Source organism: Hevea brasiliensis, chromosome 14, assembly GCF_030052815.1.
Source record: "Hevea brasiliensis isolate MT/VB/25A 57/8 chromosome 14, ASM3005281v1, whole genome shotgun sequence".
Classification (NCBI taxonomy): Eukaryota; Viridiplantae; Streptophyta; class Magnoliopsida; order Malpighiales; family Euphorbiaceae; genus Hevea; species Hevea brasiliensis.
The window spans coordinates 31,826,503-31,854,134 of record NC_079506.1 but is presented as its reverse complement, the minus strand read 5'-3'; the positions used below and the strand labels follow the sequence as shown (position 1 = coordinate 31,854,134).

Sequence of the window (27,632 nt, the reverse complement as noted above, 5' to 3'; positions counted from 1 at the left end):
AAGGATTGTACTAGTCCGCGTCGGTCTGGACCTTCTACTACATCTGAGGGATCAGCCCAAGTCTCTGCACCTAGAGGGTCACAGTCAGCTGCTAGAGGTAGAGGCAGAGGTAGGGGTCCTGGTAACACTCCTGGAAGTCAAAGCACTGTTAACCAGCCAGTACCCAGTGGTGCACCAGTCAGAGTGTATACCATGCTTCAGAGGGAGGAGGCTGAAACATCAGACGTAGTAGCTAGTATTTTCTCCATCCTTGACTAAGATGTATATGTGTTATTTGATCCTGGCTCCACACATTCGTATGTTAGTGCTAATGTGATGTGTTCTACTGCTATTCAGTGTGTACTAATGGACTATGATGTGCTAGTAACTAGTCCATTAAGCTAGGAGGTTAGGGTAAATAGACTATATAGGGACTGTCCTTTGGTGATCCAAGGACACACTTTTCTATCTAATTTGATTGAAATGCCCTTCAGAGATTATAACATTATCTTGGGCATGGATTGGTTAGCCAGGCATCATGCAACGATTAACTGTAGACTGAAGACAGTCACTTTTGGTCTTCCTCAGTATGGTGATGTAGTAATACATGGGGAGAGGCAGTTATTGCCTTCAAACATCATTTCAGCTGCACTGGCCAGAAAAATGATTAGGAAGGGGTGTGAGGCGTACTTGGTACATGTGATAGACACCCAAGTGGGTAGTCTAGCATTGAGGGACATCCCTATGGTATGTGACTTTCCGGATGTATTTCCTAATGAATTGCCAGGATTACCTCCAGAAAGAGAAGTGTAGTTTGAGATTGATGTTATGCCTGGTGTTGACCCAATCTCCATAATACCATACAGAATGGCACCAGCAGAACTAAAAGAATTGAAAGTGCAATTGCAAGAGCTGCTTGACAAGGGCTTTATCCGCCCTAGTGTGTCACCTTGGGGAGCGCCAGTGTTGCTTGTAAAGAAAAAAGATGGCACTCTTTGGTTATGCATTGACTATCGGCAGTTGAATAAGGTGACAATAAAGAACAGATACCCATTGCCCTGCATTGATGACTTGTTTGATCAGTTGAGGGGTGCAGTTGTGTTCTCAAAAATTGACTTGATATCAGGTTATTATTAGTTGAAAGTACAAGAACAGAGTATTTCTAAAACTGGCTTTAGAACCCGTTACGGCCATTATGAGTTTTTAGTTATGCCATTTGGGTTAACTAATGCTCCGACTACTTTTATGGATCTGATGAATACTATCTTCAGACCATACCTCGACTAGTTTGTTGTGGTATTCATAGATGATATATTGGTCTATTCGAGGAATGCAAAAGAGCATGATTTACATCTGCGCATTGTACTGCAAACTTTGAGGGAGAAACAACTATACGCCAAATTGTCGAAGTGCGAATTTTGGCTAAAAGAAATATCTTTTTTGGGGCACATAGTATCAGCAGAGGGTATTAAGGTAGATCCTAGCAAGATAAAAGCTGTCCTTAATTGAAAACCACCCAGAAATATCACAGAGATTCACAGCTTTCTGGGTTTAGCTGGATACTACCGTCGTTTTGTGAAAGGATTCTCCATGTTGGCATAACCATTGACCAAGCTGCTTAGGAAAGATGTGAAATTTAAGTGGACAGATAAATGCCAGCAGAGTTTTGATGAATTGAAGAGGTGTTTGACTGAGGCTCCAGTTCTGACTTTACCTACACCGGGTAAAGAATATACAATTTACAACAATGCTTCTCACAATGGGTTAGGCTGTGTATTGATGCAAGATCGAAATATCATTGCTTATGCATCACGCCAACTAAAACTGCATGAGAGGAATTATCTGACACATGATTTGGAGCTTGCAGCTATTGTATTTGCTCTTAAGATCTGGAGACATTATTTGTATGGAGAGAAGTGCTACATCTACATAGATCATAAGAGTTTGAAGTATTTGGGCACCCAGAAAGAGTTGAATTTGATACAGAGGAGATGGTTAGAGTTGATAAAAGACTATGATTGTCTGATAGACTATCAGCCAGGGAAAGCTAATGTGGTGGCTGATGCCTTAAGTCGCAAGACTATGGCAAGTCTATGGGTTACTTCTTTGTCTATGTTACATGAGTTGAGATCATTACATGCTAGCTTAGAGATTAATGATGAGGGGCAGACAGTAGTTGCATGGCATGTACAGCCAGCATTGATTGATCAGATCAGAATGGCTGCTCAAAATGATCAGAAGTATCAGAGGCTATTGGAAGAAGTCCAGCAGGGTAAGAAACCAAAATTCTCAATAAGAGATGATAGTCTATTGCTACACCAGGGCAGAATGTGTGTTCCTAATGATGTTGATTTGAGGCAGATCATTTTGAAAGAAGCACATGAGTCTCCTTTTGCCATGCACCCTAGCGCTATAAAATTGTATAGAGGGCTAAAGGAGCATTACTAGTGGATGGGTATGAAAAGAGATGTGGCAGAATTTATTTCCAAATGCCTAACTTTTCAGCAAGTGAAGGCAGAGCATCAAGTATCAACTGGGTTATTACATCCACTACCAGTGAAAGAATGGAAATGGGAGAGAATAACTATGGATTTTGTGATGGGACTTCCGAGGACACAGAAGAGTCATGATGCAATTTAGGTCATTATTGACAGATTGACCAAGTCTGCTCATTTTCTGCTAGTTCGGATGGACTACAGTTTAGAAAGATTGGCCAAGTTGTATATAGATGAGATTGTGAGACTTCATGGAGTGCCAGTATCCATCGTATCAAACAGAGATCCTAGGTTCACTTCTAGATTCTGGGGTAGTCTTCAGAGAGCCCTAGGAACTAGATTGAACTTCAGTATAGCATTCCACCTACAGAGAGATGGCCAATCTGAGAGGGTAATTTAGATATTGGAGGACATGCTACGAGCTTGTGTGATTGAGTTTGAGGGCAGTTGGGACACACTTGCCTTTGATTGAGTTTACTTACAACAATAGCTACCAATCAAGCATTGGGATGCCTCCATATGAAGCTTTGTATGGCAAAAATGTAGAACCCCATTGTGTTGGGATGATGTGGGTGAAAAAAAGATGATTGGACCCGAAATTATTTAGCAAACTGAGGAGAAAATCAGGGTGATCAAAGATAGACTTAAGACTGCATCATACCGTCAGAAGTCCTATGTTGATATGAAGAGAAGGGATATTGAATATGCAGTGGGTGACAAAGTATTCCTCAAGGTTTCTTCTTAGAAAAAAATTATGAAATTCGACAGAAAGGGAAAACTGAGTCCTCGTTTCATTGGGCCTTATGAGGTTCTGGAAAGAGTGGGTCCTTTGGCATATCGGTTGGCACTACCTCCAGAGTTGGAGAAGATACATAATGTCTTCCATGTTGAGGAGGTACAGATTAGACCCATCTCATGTACTACCGGTAGAAGAAATTGAAGTGAATCCAGACCTCACATATAAGGAAGAACCCATAGAGATTCTGGCTTATGAGGTGAAGCAGCTACAGAACAAGCAAATACCATTGGTGAAAGTGCTGTGGAACCATCATTCGGGCCAAGAAGCTACTTGGGAATGAGAGGAGGATATGAGGAGACAGCACCCACAGCTGTTCAAAGATTGACACCAGGTAAAATTTCGAGATGAAATTTATTTTAAAGGGGGGAGAATTGTAACACCCCTATTTACATAACCTGGTAAATTTCACTATTCTGGTGATCGGTGTCAGTCCGGACAAGTATGGGGATTAGAACCACACATAAGACAACTAGATAAGCCATAAACACAAATAATTAGTAATTGTCAATTAGTTAAGTATAAATAAGAAAAACAGAACATAAGAAGTTAAACGAACCGAGAGTCACAGCGATGGATGACCTTCTCGGGAAGGGTTGCGAAGTCAATTTAAACTCAAATTTTGAACTATAAAATGTGACGCTATGGTCCTTAGGACTATTACGAACACAGTGGAAAAGAGAAAATCACGAAAATGAATTGTTAAGTCAGTCAAATAATTAGGTCAGGGAGCCGGAAAAAATATTGAATTATTTGCAAACTGGGTCGAACCGGCGAGGGACAATTTGGTCAATTGACCCTGAGAACTGACTCCTGACCTAACTGTCAAATAAAATCGGAGAAAAGAAAAATTAGGAATTGGGAATTAAATTAAAGAATTAATGGAAAAATAAATAAAAAAAATGAAAAAGTGAAAAGAGATGACATCATGCATGACATCATGCATGATGCCATAAATATTATAATTAAAAATTTATTTAATTTAATTTATGGTCTTCCTAATACACATAAAAGGAAAGAAAAAAAATAAAATTCATTCTTCTTCTTCAAAGTTGAAAAACGTCCATCTCTCCCTACCTCTCTCTTTTTCCATTGTTCCACCATTAACATGCTTTTAAAGCTTGAAAAACTTAGTTTTGCCCCATAAGTTTAACCCTAAACCTTAAGAAAACTTGCTATCTCAACTAGAAAAGAAGCTTGAAGAAGAAAGAAAAAAGAAAGGAAGAGATTTGAAGGGAGAGAAAATTCTGCATAAGGGTACTAATTCAAACTTCAATTTTTTTTTGTTTAATTATTGTGCTTATAGTTGCATTAACTTAGAAATATGATTAAAATGAAATGAAAACAAGTATTGGAGGACTAGATGGAAATTCTGGCAGCTAGGGTTTGTGATGAAAATGCATGTGTTTTGATTGAATTAAATATGTTAGGAAGCTTAATTGAGTTGATGAATGATGTTGGTATGCTTTGAATCAAGTAAATGTAACAAAAATGTGAATTAGGGTTTGGACCTAGGGTTTTGGAAGCAAAAAATTGAAAAAATGGTCAAATGGTGCGTTTGACCTTGTTTGAGGTGAGAAATAGTCATTTGTGACCAATTGAGATGTGTTGAAAGTGTTGGAAGTGAGAGTGAATTCGGATTGAAAATGGCCATGCTGCAGGCAGCAGGACCAAGGTCCCTTTGAGGGACCAAAACTGAAAATTTACAAGTCCAATTGGTATGAGACCAATTGGGAATGAAAATAGTCACAAAATGGAACATTTTTCATTTAGGAATCATGCCCAAAAAGTGACCATAGCCTAGTGAACAAATTGACCAAATCCAGATTTTTGCAGTCTGACCTGTACAAAAATGACTAAATGAACAGTGTTTGTTTATTTGGCCATAACTTGGGCTAGGCAGGTCTAAATGACCTGAAATTTTACCAGTGGACAACTGAGATATAGACCTAAAACTTTCATGAAGAACACAAACCCAAATTATGCCTTAACCAAGTCATTTAGCTACCCAAAGTTGGTGACCTAAAACTGCCAGAATCAGAATTTGCCCAGAAATCTGGGTTAAGTCCAATCCGGCAGCCATGATTCAAATGGCTATAACTTGAGCTACAAAACTTCAATTGGAGTGATTCAAAAACGAGAATAAAGTTAAGACAACAGAGAACATTTTCTATGAAGAAAATTTTACCGAATTCTAACAGCAAAATGACCAATGGAACAGTGCAGCCTAAGACACCAAAACTGAAAATTTACAATTTTGCCTAAAAGACCTAAGTTTTGAGAAAATGACCAAAACTAACAAGTTTGGTAACCAAAATATGGTATGTGGGTGAAGTTGGAGTTCCCATACCTATTAAGCCTTAGAAGTTAACAAATTGACTTGAATAGTGTAGTGAATAGTAACCCCGAAATACAAATTTTAAAGAACGTCAAGTTTAGTATATATAAGCTAGATAAAAGTGAATTTGAATTTATTTTTGGATTTATGCTAAGTTATGGCACTAAAACACTGTGAAACTGTGTGTTTCAGCTGAAAAAGGTTCAGAAAGTCTAAGAGACTGAGTCAAGGCCTAGAGGTGACTCACGTCAGGTTTGTGCATAATAAACCCTATTTAAGCATTTTATCCTTGAAAAATTGATTTAGTACGCATTATGAGTTTAAGAACTTTTGTGTTGCCACTTTATGATGAAATTGTAACTTTGGAAATTGATTTGATTTTTGTATGCAATATTTGAATAAAATGTTTGAAATGGATTTTTGATTCACACTTAGCATGACAGTGCCTTATTATTCCTCCCCCAATTATGGGGTTGAGATCGATTGTTTTCCTCCCTCTCTGGGTTACCAGTTGAGGTTGTAGATCGGATGAGTACTCATTAGCTAGCTAGCCACCTCCCTCATTGATTTCGATTAGTGGGGTTGTAGATTGCTTTGTCGTGGTGTACAACACGGCATTGATAAAAAATTTTATGTCATGACTTAAGTTGTGTATGAATTGGCTACACTGTGTTTATTAAATTATTTGACCCAAAAATTTTGCTATAATGAGTTTTGATAATTGGTGAAATATAATTGTGCAACATTTAAATTGTGTTTTATCAATGAATGATTTATATATTGTATTTTAAATTTTTATTGTGTACCACTGAGTATTTTTATACTCAGCGATAGCTTGTTTTGTTGTCGCAGATAAGAGCAAGGAGAACGCAGCAGAGTGAGCTGCTACTGATATTAAGAACGTCTTGATCACTTTTGTACGGGTATTTATTTATATCCTTGTAATTATTTGATGTAAATATTTTAATGTTGTATGTACCAATGTAAAGTTGAGCAGTTGTATAATAAATTATAATAATATTATTTTTGTATTTTATATCTGTAAATTAAACTCGTGAATGTAAATTAGCTTTATTGAATGAAATGATGAAATGTTTTGAGATGACAAACTTGGATTGAATTGATTTGAGTTATGTTGAATTGAGATTATTTGGAGGTTGGGAGTTTTGAAAAATTTATTGGAAGTGTTTTTTTTTAAGGTATTTGAAGAACTATTTCCTCAAAATATAGACGGCACTCTGCCAAAATTTTAATAAAATTTGCGGAAAATAAAAATGGACAAAATTTTTTACTAATTTTGAAACTTCAATTAAATGTTTTAATTCCTACCAAAATGCTTACCACTTCCAAAATATAAGAAAATGGTTTTAAAATCCCTTGTAGTGTACTTTATGAATTATCGGTAGGTAAAGTTCAATAGTTCATTAGGTATTCTACAGGATCATGTTATGCCTTACAGAGGGGTAAGGTGTGACAATGGTACTTATTAGTGGACTCGATTATATTAAGATTGTATAAATTGCATGTTTAGGAAATGCTATCCATGGAAGTGATACTTAAGTGAGACTGATATGACTTCACTATTTTTCTTAGGCATTACCTGATGCACTTTATGTGATCTCAATATATGATCTTTTCCCTCACACCAAATGACCCCCACAATCTGATTTGTGGCTTATGATATATGATTTTTCAAAGTTTCAAACCTGATTGTACATGATTCTAAACATACTTGAATTTTGCTAGGGCGTAACTCATTAAAACTTTCACCTTTTAAGGTGATTCTTATGCCTAAATTTGAGTTTAGGATGTCCCCTAAATCTTTTGTACTTTGAGGTTTTCTTAATTCTACCAAGTTTGGTATGTAAATGCTTTATAAAATTGGTGTACAAAATCTGGATATAAGTAATAAACAATACTTTTAAATTTCAATTTTATTTTTTCTATTCTTCATTTTAATTGCTTCTTTTAATAAACAATACTTTTAAATTTCAATTTTATTTTTTCTATTCTTCATTTTAATTGCTTCTTTTTCTAAGTTCATATATTATGATGCCTAAAGAACCTTTCTATAAAATGTCATTCAATTAGGAGCATGTTTCATATTTTTATGTAATTTTTTTTATTATTGCCTCTGAAACCAAAAAGGTAAAATTCATGTGCTTTAGTTTATTAACTTTGTTTTTCTTATTATTTAATCAATTACTAACTTCATGTGTTGGCATTTTTGGGACCTAGGATCTTAGAGGTGTTGGCTAGGGCTGAATTCCAACCCTAAGCCGAATTTGGAGATTAGATGTTGGAAAGTTTTCATTCTTTTCTTATTTTGTTTGTTGTTTCTCTAATTACATTTTGGTAAGTTTTATATATGGTAAGTATGAAATTAAGGTAAGTTTTCATACATGATAAATTAAGGTAAGTTTTCATACATGGTAAGTAAGTAAATAAGGAAACCTTTTTCATGGTAAGTGCAAAAATGGTAGGTACTAAAACAAGAAAGGTGAGATCTCCCCATATAAAGTAACCATCACTTAAAGAAAAGTAAGTGGACCTAACACCAACAAGGAAATCCTAGGAGAACCAAAAGTTGGACCAAAGATGAAGATGACTTCAAGGCATCTTGTATGGTGTATTGGATTCATGGTAAGAGAAGAGTAATAGACCTCTATAAGGGGTAAAGTCGTTACCCACATCCGTTCTAAAAATTTTGTCCCAATTATTATCTGGGTGGCAATTCCAATCAATTTTTGGCCTTTTGAGGCGTTAATATCTAAACTTCATAATAGTGTTATGAGAAGATCGAGTTAAACTAGTGAGAGACCTGCCTCCCACAATATTATTAATATTAATTAATGTTTATAGAGATATTTTTATTAATTTACAAATGTGCCCTTCATTCATACTTATATATGTTGCACTTTTAGCTCGTTAATTTATTTTATAGGAAACACAAATATATTCTTCATGCATTTTACTTCAAAACAAATTCATGCTCCACTAATCTAATCATTAAGATCTTAATCTGGTCAATCTTCTTCACTAGTTTTAGGTAATGTCGAGCCAGAAGGAAGTGATCAAATAAAAATGTGTAAGTAAATTAAACATAATTCCAATAAATTTAAAATTATGATATAAATTATAAAAAAAAGAAGTCAATAACACCCAAAAAAAATTGAAATAAGAATATTGAATATTATCATTATAAATAATTAAAATTAAATAAATGCATAAAAAATAAAAATTAATTAAATAATATATAACAGAGTTTATGATGCTTTAATAATTTGTTATGTCCCTTATATGCATATTTTTATAATCAGCTCAATGTAAACAAATGGAATGCTTAATGTATATACACATAACTGATTTGTTTTTTCAATAAAAAATAAGAGAGAAGCTTCAACTTAAATTTTTCATTTAAATGAATATTGATATAGATTTAATGTTTAACAAAGTAAAATAATAAAAAAAATTATACAATCAATTTCAACTCATTTTAGATTAAAACTTTGTGAAAATATACACTCACAGTATAATCACAAACATTAATTTATATAGTAAAAATGAATAAGTGTTCTTATCTAGATTTGATCTATCATAATTTAATACATAAATATATTAAATTTATATTTTTAATAAATAAATCTTATTATATATTTTATACCTCAAATTCATGATACACCAAATTTAAACAAGAAAGATCTTATCATCTTGTCATGCTGGGCGTAATTACTGGAGCCATCATAACACCACGTTTTTGCCTCTCCATGTTGGCCTCCCAACCTTTATTTCCCATAACATACGTATCATCATCCGCCCAATATATTTGGAGATTCAATTAAAAAAAACAACCAAGAAGTCATTTCATAAAAAGGAGTTAAAAAAAAAATCAATTAATCGGATGCAACTAACCAGTCAGTTTTCAACAAGAACGAAAAAAAAAATCAGTAAAAATTAGGGAAAAGACAATATTTTTTTAAAATTATATATATTTCACCATCCCACCTAACAGGTAGACCTCAATTATAATATATATATATATATATATATATATATATATATATATATATATATATATATATATATTAAGGAAAAAATAAAAATATGCATATTCAGAAAGAGTAGAATAAATTAATGAGTTACAAGTTGTTTTTTCTTATTTAATACTCAAAATATTTTAAAGATGAAAATTATTAAAATTGGAATCTTTTACTTTCTATACATATTATAAGACAACTAGGCAATGGTAGTTTGGTTGTCTTTAAGTGCATAGCAATGGTGACATAATATCTGTGTAATATACTTGTATCAAAAGCCCTAGTTGATGCACCCTTCACTTGTAATTATTTAATTTTCCTCTAACAATCATATTCAACTTTGAAGTTAATTTTATGGGTGTATATTTAATAAGTGTTGAAAAGAAATAATTGGTGTCTTATGTTATTTAACAACCATTTACCCCATTGAAGTAAAGAATGATGATTTGAAATAGATTTCATTTAAAAAATTTATAATATTTAGCAGAAATAATAGTTGTCTTGCATAATAATTAAAATATTTAAAATATATATAATTAGTATTCATTAATTTAGTGTAATATGATAAAAGTAATCATTTGTAGTTTGTTATTGTCTTATGAATCTAGTGGCTTTGAATGTATTACTTTTCATCCATTAATATATATTAACTTATTAAAAAAAAAAAAACAATGTTAATCTTTTCAAAAGTTTTAATGTAATAGAAGTTGGCAAACTTAGAGTGCTTATTAGATAGAGTTGTGTAAGAGGTATGACGTACCAATCCCCATATCAAATCCACGCTCCTTGAGCTCCCTATACTCTTGACAAAGTGCACAAGTCTCACAGCAGAAGTGCACTAGGCAATCCACACAAGGTGCCTCCTCCAAGTCATATTGGCCCCTCAATTTTGAGCGGTAGAAGCAAGAGTACAAGCACGCAAAACCAGTCAAACCCAATAATAGTCCATACTTAGCCCCACTTCCAGCACATGCTGCAACACAAACCCAGTTAATACATATCAAAAGAAGTTCAATCCATACAAGACTATTGAAATTAAAAAGATAGAAGAAAATCCTCAATCATATGCCCAGGGAGCTTGGTTGTTCTATTCATATCTTTCAAGGTGTAAAAAGTTAATGATCTCAAGTTTTAAGTTCTTCCATTCACCAATATATGAAGAGTTGACACCATTACCTTCAAAAAAAATTCATCAAGTACTCAAGACATAGACATATGAGTTTTACTTATTTTACATGTGAATCTTATTATATATATTATGTCTTGAGTTCATAGTAAATCAAGTCTAAATAAAAATTTCCCTATATTGAAGGTTATGAAAGGGAAAAATAACTCTCTTTGCATAACCAATTAACTCATTTGGCCTCCTATAAACCATGAACATAAAAGAAATCTTTAAGAAAAGAAATTAGCAAATGATTAAGGCTTACATGATGATCCTTTGTTCACTATTTCAGCTATCTGTCCAAATGTGATGCAAGGGCAAAAGCAAGTGATCACGCCTAAAAAAAATGTCAGAGTTAATTATAAAGAAAAAACCACAAGCTCAAGAGATATAGCGTGTATATATATATATATATATATATATATATATATATGCTTACAATTTGCAGGATCATCACAGCAATGGCATAGACCGGTAGACCACTTCCCCGCCGCCCGTGGAGGGCGCATAGGCATGGTAGTGGGGACATATGGAGCATAAGGCTGTGGAGTATAAGACTCTGGAGGATATGGGTTCGGAATTCCAGAAACATGGATTTGTTCTGGTTGGTCATTTAGTGGATACATTTTGCCGGTGAAACTGGGTAGGGATTAGTCAAGGACCCTTTTGATATATATCTGTATATGCAAGGTGCTATATAAGCATTTAGGAGAGTATTTAGAATTTCATTTTGAATGACTTAGTCAATGGTTTCCATGATGATTTAATGCTAAAAATTAGCTTTTGCAATTGGGTTTCCTCCTCACTTGGCCCAATAAGATTCTTTTTAGCAAATTCTCTAATATCATATGATAAACATATATATAAACATATAAAGGGATAATTACACTTAATGGTTTGTGCTTTGTATTAATATGAAGCTGAGTTTATATATATATATATATAAGAATCGGTATTATTATATTATTAGCATTTAAAATTATTAAATAGCATCAATATATATTAACGTGCCAAATCTCTCTGTCCTATTAAGTTGATGTAGCAAGTGGATCCGCTATTTGGTTTTATATACTAATCTCTCTGTTGATTTTCTCATAATAGGAAATAAATATAGATATAATTTTCTTTTTTTTTACATGCTTCTTGGCTTGATACTAGATAGATAATATGATTATATAGCTAAATAGGTGGAGTCCACTTGCCACACCAATTCAAGAGTACAATGAGACTTGTCACATTAATATATATTGACATCATTTAATAATTTTATCATTAAATGTTAACAGCATAATAATATAGACCTTTAAATTAAAAAAAAAAAGACATCTATTAATAAAATACACAAATTACAAGACATTAAAATATAATTATCTCAAGTATGTAAATATATTGTCATACGAAAGACATTGAGAATTTTCAAAACCTGGAGATATAAACAATAATCAAACCGCGGTCGCATTTATTTAAATTCCAGCAGGAAACCGTATGGCATTTTCTGTTCTTAAATTATATTTAATTCTTTAGGTGATGAAATCTACACAGTATCTTCAATGCAATTTCCTAGAGCATCTTACACGTTAGTTGTTAGGAAGAATAGACTAATTTTTCTCTATTTTTCATTAACCAAGACAAGGATAATAATTATTATATTTCAAGTCGTATTGTCATATACGGAACTTAAAATAAAATAAATTTATTAGGGGTAGAAGTCTCTTTGAATTTCATGGAATTTTATAATTTTATCATCAATCTTGAATCGAATTTTTAATTAATTTTATCCTCAATCATTACATTTTAGTGGGTATATAATTTCAAATGAATTCCAATAAAAAATATTGAATCCCATAATATTAAGAATGTATTTAATAAGAAATTAAAAAATTAAGAGTTAAATATTATTTTATAAATTTTAATACTTAAAAAATAATTATTAACTTAAATTTTAAAATTAACATTTAATTTAAAAAAAATAAAATAAATATTAATGAGATAAAAATTTATTATAGTCTAATATATATAGTAATTCTTCTTTACACTTAAATATATATATCTGTCCAATCATCAATAACCATTTTAATTAAATTCATGATGAGTCTCTTACAAAAATCATGTATATAGTTTTCTATTAGTGAAGTATTTTATATTATTTATAATTATATTATCTTTTATTATTAAATAAACTTAAGAATTTTAATAAATTTAAAATTCCTAATTTACATGTACTTCCTATTGTAATTTAAAATAAAATCTGATAAAAAAATAAAATCATAAATTTACGTTTCTTTAAAGAAATTCGTTCATTATGTTTTAAAAAGGAAACCAATTTCAATTTGGATTCCTATTCAATTTTCTAACTTTAATTATGTGGATTTTTATTTTAAGGCAAAATTTTCTAATTAATTACTAAAATGTCTTAATTTATATTTCACATATAATTTATAATCTCTCTAATTTTATAATCTATTTATAATATATAAAATATAAATGAGATATGGCGTCTTTATTCTATGGCCAAAATTTTCTAATTAATTATTAAAATCTCTTAATTTATATTTCACATATAATTTATAATCTTTCTAATTTTATAATCTATAGTGAACTTATAAACTAATTAAAATGAACATAATTTTAATTTATATTTACAAAATATAAATAATTATAAATTATTAAATTTTAATTAGTAAAAAATTTACTAACTAAAAAAATTTTAAAACAATTTTCGTTGCTTTTAATGTTTTATTATTGTCCATTAAACAAAAACCTTATTATTTATATAAAAAAATAAGTATATTATTCAAATCTAAATAAGATAAATACTAAAATATAAATATAAAAATATCATTACTGAAATATGTACCCAATTCCGATTTGAATGCTATGAGACTTATTCTCAAGTTTTAGTTAATTTAATTAATATAAAAATAAATTTTAATAAATCATATAAAAATATATTTATATAATAATTTCTAACAGAATGTTAATGTGACATTAATATTAATAAAAATAAAAATAAAAATTAACATGTTAGCATTCTGATAAAGACTGTGACATAAAAAAAATCTCATGGTATTAATTTAATAAAAATTAAAATTTTATCCTTTAAATGATAATGTACTAATTATATTATACATTTTTAAATTAATCCTAAAAATTATTATAAGAGTATATATATATTTTTTTAGAATTAAAAAAATATTATTATAGATGTAGGTTGATGAAAGTGTAAGTATATTAATCAAATAAAAATTATAATTATATAAATGAAAATTTTAAATCAGTGGATACATATATAGTTCCCACACACAAAAATCATATCAATTTTAAATTATTAAAAAGATTAAAATATAAGTAAACAAAACTAAAAAAAAAAGTGTTTAAACTAATTTAATACGGTAAAAAATTTGCATGCAATATTATTTATCATTTTAATTTTTTAAATAATATTTTTACATATTCATATTTTTGAAAGCATTAATATTATATTATATTTTTATTTTATAATATTTAAATTAATAATTAATTTAATATTTTATGTTATAATTAGATTTACATATAACTTTTTATAAAATTATAATAATTTTTAAATTAATAAATATTTTATTTATTGAATTAACTAACTAACATTAAAATCAATGTTATACTTTAAATAATTAAATTTAATATTTGTAATAAATTATAAATAAAATAATTATATTTATAATTATAAATTATTTGATGTACGTGCAACGCATGTACTTTAAAGGCTAATCTTTTTAAGTATTTAAATAATATTAATAAAAATTAAAAGTAAAAAAGATAACAATTACCTTTTATTAACCTTATACTAAACACCTCCTAAGAAGATATTAAATTAAATTCTCTATATCTATTATGAAATTTATTAATTTTATAATAAAAATAATGAAATAATTATCTCTATTATATAATCTAACCTCCACCAATTAAAAAAACATGATTTATACATTGCTAATTATTATAAAATCTGATTTTTTTTTTTATTACTAAGTTTGGGCTAATTAATAAAGCTGAATTAAAATTTATGATGATTATCAAAGAGATTTTTATATCACAAAATGCAATTAGGATAGCTATTGACTCATGAAATCCAAAAACATTAGACAAAGATTGCCATCCATAGATTTTGACATGCATGCTCCTAATATAATTATATTATTCAATTATTTTTTAGGATAAATATTATTTGATTTTTTTATTTATAATTTACTTTGCAAATATATTAATTATTTTCTTAGATCAATCACAATTATGATTAACATAATTTAATAATAAAAAAATCTAGTAAACTAAAATGCTGATTTGTATTACTTGTTTTTCTTATAAAAAGAATTAGTTATTTGTTTTATCCAACCAAAGTGGTTAATGATCGAACCAACTATGCTAGAAATTGAATTAATAATCGATTCATCCAAATTATTTTTTTTCATATTAAACATTACAGAAAGATTAAATTTAAAATTTTAAAATTATTTCTAACTATTTTTTTAACAAATCAAACTAATTGAACCGATAATAGACCGATTTATTCATTATTCTGATTTTAAAAACATTGCTTAAAAATGAAGAAACATCTAGTGAATAATGTATTAGTTTTGGAAATATCATTGCAAAGGGGTTGATATATACTATATATATATTATTACTTCATGCCATAGTCTGAGGGCTTGATTATTAAATTAAAACATGTCATTAATTAATTGTTGGCATCAATTTGCTTGGTTGACGAATTTAGGGTTTGGTTTGTTTTGGTTTTTGGTTGGTCAGAGTAAAGATCAAATTCTGGAAGTTGAGGAATCTCATGCTTTTGACTAAATAGGTGTTTGGTTCATTTTTTAATCTAACTGATAGTTGATAGCTCTCAAACAATTGAACTAAGTTCTTTGATAAAACTGTAAAAGTAGAACTGATAGCTAGTAGGTGGCTAATGAGATATCTATTAGCTGTCGTTTTTATCAAATCAATTTTTAGGATTGTTTTCATTAATTGGTAAGTGATTTTATTTTATTTTTTATTTAGATAAATTATCCTTTAAAAATATATTAATTATAAAATTTGTCTTTAAAATAATTTTTTATATCAGTAGATTATTTAATAATATAACAAATAATAACTTAATATGAAATATTATAGTTATACATATACTTAAAAATAATTATATTTTTAATATGTTGTATAATAAATTAATAATTATGTCTATTTGAATAGTAAAATAGTAATATAGTATATATTTTTATTAGTCATTTTACATATAACAGTAACAAATAGATAAATAGACATACTTTTACTAAATGTTTAAGATATATGAACTATGATTAGCTATCAATTATCAGCTACCAATTATTAAGAACAGCTATCAATTAACAGTTATCAGTTGTATTTAATAGTTAAACCAAATAAACCCTAAGCAAACAATACCAAATATTAAACAAAACGGGATTTACTCTAGGAATAGCAACAAGGAGGGTGGGAGGCAGGGATTGCTCCCCTGTTCCAGCCCTACTGGAGATTGGGCCACATTGCCAGTGAGTGGGACGGGACGAATTTTCTCACAGAGATTTTTCTTTTTATTCTTTTATTTTTGTATTTTAATTTATCATTATATAATATTTATTTATTAAAAATAAATTATAGGTTAAAAATATAAGTTCTAAACATAATCTTAATAATATACATATATTTTTTTGAAATTATAATATTTAAATATATAAATATATAAAAATAAATTATTTTTTGATAAATAATAAGTTAATCAGAGCAAGTTATGGGGATCAAGATAAAAAGACCTTCTGCTCATCTCCACTTAACACAATATTGAGATCGAAAAAAACTGATCAGGTTCGGGGCGAATTACATCGAGATTGAGGGAACAATTGCCATCATCTTTGCTTCATTCCTTATTGGGAAGGCCAGAAAAATGAGGACTTGATGGAGTCCTCGAGAATCACTATGGAAAAAAAATTTTTTTTTTTCATGCTCAGCAGGCCTGAATGACTAAAACACAGCTGAACTTTCGAGCAATAAAAAAATTATTAGAATTGTCCTATTCTAATTGGACCATTTTCAGCTCAACTAATAGTATCCTTGTTGAATGGGATTCAAAAAATGCAATCTCTTACTCTCTTAATCATGATTCTTCTCCGTGAAGGTTCTCTTCCATCATCAACTCCATTTTGTTCTACTTGGAACTCCTTCCAGCAGTCTCTTAAGCTTTTCTCCAAGGGAATCAAACTCAGTAGCTGATGTGCTAGCAAAGCAAGGTGTTTAGCATAAAGAGGACTTCATTGCTTCTTCTAAGTTTTGTACTCTATTTGTTGAGATTTATTTGTATAAGATCATTCTTCCTATTTGATTTGGATGGTTGGATTTTAAGTTGTTTTAGGCATTTGTTATGTTATGCTTATTTTACTAGTGTTGGTTGCTTAGGTTGATTAGTTCAATTTCTAGGCTTATATTTTGTCTTGCTCTAGGTTTGTAACTTAGCATATGTTGTCTTAGGTAGGAATTTTTATATGGTACAATCGTTGTACATATAACGATTTAATTATAACTATTGATCATAGTGGGACCCACATAGAACTCACCACAATTAATAATTATAATAAAACTGTTGTATAGACTAACAATCCTTGAAGAAAGATGATTATTCATACTTTCATTGAAAAGAATAATTACAATTTATACAAGAGAAGAGTCCTATATAAGGCAAACCTAAATAATATGGAAATACATACAGAAAGGAAAGATGCTAATTATAGGAATATGACAACAAACAATTCTGATTAGGAAGATCTTCTTAATAGGAAATACATGCAAAAGGGAAAGATGCTAATTACAGGGATATGATAGAAGATCTCCTTAATACACCCCCTCAAGATGGTGGTTGATCTAAAACACCAATCTTGGAATAAAAATGCCCAAAGTCAGAGCATGGAAGAGCTTTAGTAAGCACATCCACCAATTGATCTTGATTAAAAATATGAGAGACATGAAGTTTACCCAATTGAACTAGTTAACAAACAAAGTGGTAATCAATCTCTAAATGTTTCATACGAGAGTGAAAAATGGGTTTGGTAGTTACATAAGTTGCTCCAAGATTATCACAATAAATGACTAGTGGCTTAGACAATGGAACAGCTAGCTCCAACAGAAGATTGCGAATCCAACAAAGTTCAGATGCAGTGGCAGAAATGGAGCAATATTCCACTTTTGTCGATAATTTGGCAACCACACGTTGCTTCTTAGAGCTCCATGAAATAGGATTTTTGCCCAAGAAGACAACATAAGCTGAAGTAGAAGACTGGTCATCTTTATCGCCACCCCAGTCAGTGTAACACCCTCCCGGTAGCAACTCCGTACATTCTACTGTTCCGGTGACCGGTGTTGGTCCGGACAGCTAGAACGTCCGGAAAAATATTTAAACTAAAGTCAGGAACCATGATTAAATCAAATATTAATAAGAAAAATTTAGTAAAAATTTTAGAAATAAAATATAACTAAGTCAAATGAGCCGGTGCCCAAGTGATGGGTAACCCAGAGGGAAGTTGTGGTTCTCACAACTAGGAGCCCTAGACCCAGGGAAAAATTCATAAAATAATTTTTGGGACTCCAGAGAAGGGTCATTGAGGTTCCTATGGCATTAGAATGCCAAGAAAATATTTAGAAAAAGTTTTCAATCGGTACAGACAATTTTGACCCGTTAAGCCAAATGGAGGGCATTTTGGTCATTTCGCCTTCAGAGACGATTTTTGGCCGACTTGTCCAGTTGAGTAAATAATTATTATGACATAAAATGTAAATAAACATTACTAAAAATTAAATTGAAAATGAGTAGAGATAAAAAGAAAAGAAAAATCAAATAATGCAAATTATGACATCTTTATGATGTCATTTACAAGTCCCCACCAATTGTATTCAAACAACCATTTAACTAACTAATAAAAGAGATAAATAAAGACCAAAGAATTAAAAAAAAGCAGCAGCCATCTTCTTCCTCCCATACCAGCCGAAACATGCCCTAGACCAACCTCCATTGATTTTTCAATCAAAGCTCAATTTCCCTCTTTATTTCACCTTAAACCCTAGACACCTTTCACTAAAAACTTGTCTATACCTCTTGGGAAGTGTTTGGCAGCCTAAAAAAGGAAGGAAAGTGAAGTTTAAACTTGGAAAATTCTGCCCTACAAGAGGTTAGTGCACATATATACTTAGAACTCTTTATTTTCATGTTAAAGAGTTAAAAAGGAGTAAGAATTTGAAAGCCAAATGAATGAAATTTATGTGTATGCATGCCCTGAATTTCGGCAGCCCTAAGGAAGGGATAAGAGTGATTGTTTTGATGGGCTTAAAGTGGACTAAAGATCATGATTAAAGAATATATACATGTGGATAATGAATTAGTGAGTTAAACTAAGGTAATATGAGTGAACCTTGAATTTGGGCTAGGGTTTGGGGGTGAAAATTTGACTTGGCTTATGAAATTGTTAAAGAACACTCTAATGGTCAATTAGTGACCATTTGAGGTAAGTTGACTATAATTTGGACTGAAATATAGCATGGCAAAGTGAAATGTGTAGGCTGCCTAATGACAGCAGCAATGAGGCTGTGATTCCAGCCCACTTGGACAGCCATAACTTTGGCTGTGTAGGTTCAATTGGTGTTTGGCCAATTGGACATGAAACTAGACTTATAATGGCACAATTTTGCTGAAGAAACCATGTCCAAAAGACCAAAGCAAGTGGACCAAAAATTGGTCCCAATCCGGATACCCTGCAAGCAAATTCTGCAGAATGACCAAATGAACAGTAACTGTTCATTTGCCCATAACTCACTATAGAATGGGTCAATTGATCTGAAATTTTTACAGCAACAAGTTAAGACATAGAAAAACAACTTTCATGAAGAAACCTACCCCAAATTATGACCAGAACCTAACCAAAATGGCAGTCACATTCACTGTTTATGGTACTGTAGATTTGGTAAATTCTACAGATTGGAAATCCGGCCAGCTGTGATTTTTGGACCATATCTGGAGCTACAAAACTCCAAATGGAGTGATTCAAAAAAGGAAATTCAACTAGACAAAATAAGGAACAACTTTCATGTTTACCATTTCCTCGAATTCCCACTGAAACAGTGCATAATGGAACAGTAAAGTTAGGTTACAAAAACTGAAAATTCTGCTTCCCTTGGTTTAAGCTTAGAAATGGTATTAATGCTTAATGCCAACAAGTTTTCAATGCAAAATGTGGTATGTTGGGAGTGTCAAAACCAATATACCTATTTTCTATCCAAAAGTCAACATTTTTGTTGACCAATGAGGTGAATAGTGACACCAAAACTTGAAATTCAAAAATTGAAGAATTTAAAAGTATCAAATGCCCCAGTATACCTAACAAGATTGGTTTGGATAGTTTGGCATACCAATAGGGTTCAGTTAGTAGTACTGCACATGGCATTATGCCATTCTGTGATTTTAGGGCTTTTAGCCATTCTGACCTTGTGTTGATATTTGGCCTTGTGCCTATTGTCACTACAGCTTATTAGCTGTTCTGTTGCACACCGGGAGATGCATACGTGACCGATGGTGTGACGGCCCGAGGTACTAGATGCCCAGTGCCAGTATACCCGTTTATCCAGTCCAGTCGTCCAGTATAGGTTACTTGGGCAACCAAATGAATGAAAATGGACAAAGTTAACGAAATAAATGGATATACAAATACAAAACAAATAAGACATATACATTCAACACATATTTATTTTCTGCTATTTCCTGTTATTTTGTTATTGCACCACTAAGCATTATTGCTTAGCGCGTTGCTTTTGCTACGCGTAGGTTCTGGAGATACAGATCGTGAGCCCAGTAGACCGTAGACTGGGTGAGTCCGTCCTGCAGCTCTGCATAGTGTCCGTGTCACCTCACCTTCTACAGTGCATTGGTAGGACACTAGGCTTCATTTTGGTATTTTGTAATTGATTTTTATTTTCCTTTGTGTAAATGAAACTTATGTAATGTATTTTGATTTTCATGTAAATAATGAAAAATTGTATTTGTGAATGGAAAAGTGAATATTGATCTGTGACTGGTACATGACTATCAAATGAGATGAATGATTGAGAAATGAATGGTTGAAAAATATTAAGATTTTGATATTGGAGTTTGAGAGTGATGAGATATGAATATTGGAAGTGTTTTTCACAGGTTCTGAAGAACTGTTTTCTCCATTTTTAGCCGGTACTCTGCCGGATTTTCTATAAAATTTTCGGAACCTCAAATAAATTATAATTTAGATAAATGGCTTAAATAAATAATATTTCACAAGTTATATTCAAAACTTTGATAAAAATTAATTAAGGAAAAATAGAGTGTGCCGGTACACCGTGTGACATAACTTACTCGGATATACTGTACACGGGTAAGGGGTGTCACATTTAGTGGTATCAGAGCACGGTTTAGGCGTTTCTGGGCCTAGATTGAGTCCATACCATGCATTGCATTTGTAAGAGTCGAGGTGACACTAATGCAGATCTGTTTGTCTTTCTTATTTTGAATAGGATATGGACCCTACATCACAGAGAGCAGTTGAGGAGGAAGTGGAGATTCATGCTCCACCTGCAGCAGCTGAGACTGGGGGTATGGGAGAACCTCTGCTCACACCAAGCAGCCTCGCCACCTCCACAGGCCATGTTCCAGTAAATGGCCGAATTCTTCAAACAAATGGCTGGGGTAATGCCACCACCACCACCACCTCCACAGCAGAAATCACATCTGGAAAAATTGAGAAAATATGGAGTAGTGGACTTCTATGGCAAGAGAGAAGATGATTCTGTTGCAGCCGAAAATTGGTTGAACAGAACAGGCATAGTTTTAAAACAACTCCATTGCACTCCAGAGCAAAACTTGGAATCTGCTGTATCTCTGCTGCAAGACGATGCATATGAATGGTGGGATACTGTGTCCAGTGAAGTACAGCCATAAATAGTGACATGGGACTTCTTTCTCTCCGAATTTAAGAAGAAATATGTGGGTAGTGTATACCTGGAAGAGAGAAGAAGAGAGTTTATTAATCTGAGGCAGAGACAGCTGTCAGTGGCCGAATATGAGAAGGAATTCGTAAGAATGAGCCGCTATGGAAGGGAGATAGTCCCTAATGAAGCTGAAAGGTGTAAGAGATTCGAAGAGGGACTAAATGACAACATAAAGATTATGATCACTGCCTTGGGAATTACCGACTTCACTAAGTTAGTGGAAGCTGCAATAAAGGTTGAAAAAGTAAGAATCAGTGAGCAAACCAGAAGAGAGAGACAGCATAAGAGGGGCCTGGGTCAGTCTAGTTCATCTCCTACATTTGGAAAGAAGTTCAAGGGTCCACCTGCACAGAGTTCAGGTCAGCCACAAGGTCGTGGTCACCTCAGGCCTGTGCCACGCTTTACCCCTAGGAAAGGTCACCCACACCATCAAGGCGCCTCCGAGGATGGGGTTCAGGGGACCAGCCCCAACATCTTCTGCATGTCCACATTGTTTGAAATGGCATAAGGGGGAGTGTTGGAGAGTGACTGGTGCCTGCTTAAGGTGTGGATCGACAGAGCATCAGTTGAGGAACTGTCCACGCAGAACTACTACAGCTGCTCCAACACAAGCGCATGCACTGCCTGCACCACAAAGGGGTAGGAAATCTAGCAAACTGAGGTAGTGGGACCATCACAGAGGCTGATCTCCGAGCCAGCAGAGAGGCCGATAATGCACCACCTGCCAGAGCTTATGCCATGAGAGCTCAGGAGGAGCAAGATGCCCCAGAAGTCATCAGGGGTACGTTCTCCCTCTACAATACACCTGTGCATGCATTGGTGGATCCAGGATCCACTCATTCATACATCTGCATCAACCTACCCGTAGAAAGGGGGATATTAGTAGGGGAGAGTGACCAAGACATTCTGGTCACTAATCCAATGGGCCACAGTGTAGTGGTGAACAAAGTGTACAAGGGTTGCCCGTTAAAGATTCAGGGGTATGAATTTTTGGCAGACCTAATTGAGTTGCCTTTCCATGAGTTTGACGTGATTTTGGGAATGGACTGGTTGTCACGTCATCAGGCAATAGTTGATTGCAAATTGAAGAGAATTTCTTTGAAAACTTCTGAGGGTAATGAGATCACAGTTGTGGGGGAAAGGACATATTTCTTGTCCAATGTCATCTCAGCCACAGTTGCAAGAAGAATGATGAGAAAAGGCTGTGAAGCCTACCTAGCACATATGGTGGATATTAGGCAGGCTAAGCCAAACTTGAGTGACATACCCACAGTGAGAGACTTCCCAGAGGTATTTCCTGAAGAGTTGCCTGGTTTGCCACCAGAAAGGGAAGTTGAATTTGCTATTGAGACACCGCTGCACAAGACCCATTTCCATTGCTCCTTATAGGATGGCACCCACTGAATTGAGGGAGTTGAAAACTCAGTTGCAAGAGTTGCTTGATAAGGGGTTTATACGCCCCAGTGTGTCACCATGGGGAGCTCCAGTGCTGTTTGTGAAAAAGAAGGATGGGACTTTAAGGCTTTGCATTGATTACCGGCAGTTGAATAAAGTGACTGTTAAGAACAAATATCCGTTGCCTAGAATTGATGATCTGTTTGATCAGTTGAAGGGAGCAGGAGTATTTTCTAAGATTGATCTCAGATCAGGGTATCATCAGTTGAGGGTGAAGGATGCAGATGTGCCAAAGACTACATTCAAGACCCGATATGGGCATTATGAGTTCCTAGTGACGCCCTTTGGCCTAACAAATGCACCAGCAGCATTCATGGACCTTATGAACCGTATCTTTCATCCACACTTAGATCGGTTCGTAGTGGTCTTTATTGATGATATTTTGGTGTATTCCAAGACCAGGGAAGAACATGATGAGCATTTGAGGATTGTTCTGCAAACCCTGAGAGAAAAGAAGTCAGATGCTAAGTTGTCCAAGTGTGACTTTTGGTTGAATGAGGTTGCATTCCTTGGACACATAGTGTCACCGATGGGATTAGGTGGATCCCAAGAAAATAGAAGCGATGATGGAATGGAAGCCTCCCAGAATACAACCGAGGTCAAGTTTCTTGGGGCTAGTGGGTATTACGTAAGATTTGTGAAGGGATTTTCCTTAATAGCCGCTCCAATGACCAAGTTGTTACACAAGAATGTCGATTTGACCGAATGACAAGTGTCGCACCAGCTTTGAGAAGTTGAAGGCTATGTTGACAGAGGCACCAGATAACACACCAAAGGTCGTGAAAGGACTTTGTGGTCTACAGTGATGCCTCTCATAATAGGTTGGGGTGTATTGATGCAAGAGGGAAGGTGGTCGCTATGCTTCTAGGCGCTAAGGCCACATGAATGCAATTACCCTACCCATGATCTAGAGCTTGCAGCAATTATCTTCAGATCAAGATATGGAGGCACTACTTGTATGGTGAAAAGTGCTACATTTACACGCACCACAAGAGCACAAATATTTGCCAACCTGTAGGAGCTCAACCTTAGACAGAGACGGTGGATTGAGTTCTGAAGGACTATAATTGTGTAATTGATTACCATCCCGGGAAAGCAAATGTAGTTGCCGATGCTTTGAGCGTAAAATCCATCACACTTTGAGATCATTGAATGCCCGCTCATCTTTGGTTCGAGATGGAGCTATTTTGGCCGAGTTGCAAGTGAGGCCAAACTCATATGACAGATTTTAGATGGGCGTAAGGTAGATGAGAAGCTAATGGCTATTATGAGCAAAATCTCGAGGGAAAAGCAACCGACTATGAGGTGAAAGCAGATGGGTGTCTCAGACATAAAGGGAGACTGTGTACGGATGATGGGGAATTGAAGGCCAGATTCAAAGAGGCACACACAAGTGTATATGCTATGCACCTGTGAAGTACAAAAATGTATCATGATCCAAGCTTCAGATTGGTGGCCTGGTATGAAGAAGGACATAGCCGACTATGTGACTAAATGCTTGACATGTCGCAAGTCAAGGCAGAACATCAAGTTCCATCGAGATTGCTACTGACCATACGCATACCGAATGGAAATGGGATCGGTCACCATGGATTTTGTAAGTGGTCTACCTCTCACCCGTAAGAAACATGATGCAAGATGGGTGATAATGGATAGATTGACGAAGTCAAGACACTTTCTCGCCGATTAGACCGATTACTCACTGGAGAAGTTAGCAGAATTGTATATCAGTGAGATAGTTAGACTGCATGGAATCCCACTTTCCATCATATCTGATCGAGACCCAAGATTTACATCGAGATTTTGGAAGAAGTTGCATGAATCCTTGGGTACATAACTCCACTTCAGCACAGCTTTCCATCCTCAGACGGATGGGCAATCAGAAAGAGTAATCCAGGTAAACAATTGAAACCAATGAAATTGATACAAATATTGAATTAAAATGATAATAATAACATGAAATATATGTCAGGTCCTTGAGGATATGCTGAGGAGTTGTGTCATTGAGTTTGAGGGAAGTTGGGATAGATACCTCTCACTGGCAGAATTTGCATACAATAATAGCTACCAAGCTAGCATCCAAATGGCCCCGTATAAAGCACTGTATGGGATAAAATGTAGAACTCCAGTGTGCTGGACTGAATTGGGTGAAGACAACCGTAGGGCTGCACTGTGAAACAGATCGAGGAGAAAGTGAAACTAATCAAAACCAATCAAGGTTGCCTCGCATGCATGTAACTCTTATGCCGACCTGAAGAGAAAAGAAATAGAATATGCGGTTGGCAACAAAGTGTTCCTCAAGGTGTCACCATGGAAAAAGGTATTGAGGTTTGGAAGAAAAGGTAAGTTAAACCCTAGGTTCATTGGCCCATATGAAGTCATTGAACGTGTGGGACCAGTAGCCTACAGGCTAGCTTTACCACCAGAGCTGGACAAGATCCACAATGTATTCCATGTGTCTATGCTAAGAAGATACTGTTCAGATCCTTCACATGTCATCTCCAGGGAAGAAATTGAAATACAACCGGATTTGACATATGAAGAAGAACCTCTACGGATCCTGGCTCGGGAAGTAAAAGAGTTGAGAAATTAGCAGATTCCATTGGTGAAAGTGCTTTGGAGGCACCACAACACCGAGGAGGCAACTTGGAAAAGTGAAGAGATGATGAGGCAACAGTTCCCTCAACTGTTTGCATCAGGCAAATTTCGAGGACGAAATTTAAATTAGAGGGGAAGAGTTGTAACACCCTCCCGGTAGCAACTCCGTACATTCTACTGTTCCGGTGACCGGTGTCGGTCCGGACAGCTAGAACGTCCGGAAAAATATTTAAACTAAAGTCAGGAACCATGATTAACTCAAATATTAATAAGAAAAATTTAGTAAAAATTTTAGAAATAAAATACAACTAAGTCAAATGAGCCGATGCCCAAGTGATGGGTAACCCAAAGGGAAGTTGCGGTTCTCGCAACTAGGAGCCCTAGACCCGGGGAAAAATTCATAAAATAATTTTTGGGACTCCAGAGAAGGGTCATTGAGGTTCCTATGGCATTAGAATGCCAAGAAAATATTTAGAAAAATTTTTCAATCAGTACAGACAATTTTGACCTGTTAAGCCAAACAGAGGGCATTTTGGTCATTTCGCCTTCAGAGACGATTTTTGGCCGACTTGTCCAGTTGAGTAAATAATTATTATGACATAAAATGTGAATAAACATTACTAAAAATTAAATTGAAAATGAGTAGAGATGAAAAGAAAAGAAAAATCAAATAATGCAAATTATGACATCTTTATGATGTCATTTACAAGTCCCCACCAATTGTATTCAAACAACCATTTAACTAACTAATAAAAGAGATAAATAAAGACCAAAGAATTAAAAAAAGCAGCAGGCATCTTCTTCCTCCCATACCAGCCGAAACATGCCCTAGACCAACCTCCATTGATTTTTCAATCAAAGCTCAATTTCCCTCTTTATTTCACCTTAAACCCTAGACAACTTTCACTAAAAACTTGTCTATACCTCTTGGGAAGTGTTTGGCAGCCTAAAAAAGGAAGGAAAGTGAAGTTTAAACTTGGAAAATTCTGCCCTACAAGAGGTTAGTGCACATATATACTTAGAACTCTTTATTTTCATGTTAAAGACTTAAAAAGGAGTAAGAATTTGAAAGCCAAATGAATGAAATTTATGTGTATGCATGCCCTGAATTTCGGCAGCCCTAAGGAAGGGATAAGAGTGATTGTTTTGATGGACTTAAAGTGGACTAAAGATCATGATTAAAGAATATATACATGTGGATAATGAATTAGTGAGTTAAACTAAGGTAATATGAGTGAACCTTGAATTTGGGCTAGGGTTTGGGGGTGAAAATTTGACTTGGCTTATGAAATTGTTAAAGAACACTCTAATAGTCAATTAGTGACCATTTGAGGTAAGTTGACTATAATTTGGACTGAAATATAGCATGGCAAAGTGAAATGTGTAGGCTGCCTAATGACAGCAGCAATGAGGCTGTGATTTCAGCCCACTTGGACAGCCATAACTTTGGCTGTGTAGGTTCCATTGGTGTTTGGCCAATTGGACATGAAACTAGACTTATAATGGCACAATGTTGCTGAAGAAACCATGTCCAAAAGACCAAAGCAAGTGGACCAAAAATTGGTCCCAATCCGGATACCCTGCAAGCAAATTCTGCAGAATGACTAAATGAACAGTAACTGTTCATTTGGCCATAACTCACTGTAGAATGGGTCAATTGACCTGAAATTTTTACAGCAACAAGTTAAGACATAGAAAAACAACTTTAATGAAGAAACCTACCCCA

At 33.6% G+C, this 27,632-nt stretch overlaps 1 protein-coding gene across 1 annotated transcript; it reads right to left on the bottom strand.

The window, feature by feature from the left end:
• Window positions 1-9,104: 9,104 nt before the first annotated feature.
• On the bottom strand, window positions 9,105-11,491 carry LOC110665235 (protein PLANT CADMIUM RESISTANCE 2-like). The gene is made up of 4 exons (XM_021825261.2): window positions 11,250-11,491; window positions 11,076-11,147; window positions 10,406-10,618; window positions 9,105-9,391 (listed from the first exon to the last, which is right to left on the bottom strand). The coding sequence occupies exons 1-4, from the start codon at window positions 11,434-11,436 to the stop codon at window positions 9,315-9,317; spliced, it is 549 nt and encodes a 182-aa protein (XP_021680953.2). The 5' UTR covers window positions 11,437-11,491; the 3' UTR covers window positions 9,105-9,314.
• Between the last annotated feature and the right edge of the window lie 16,141 nt (window positions 11,492-27,632).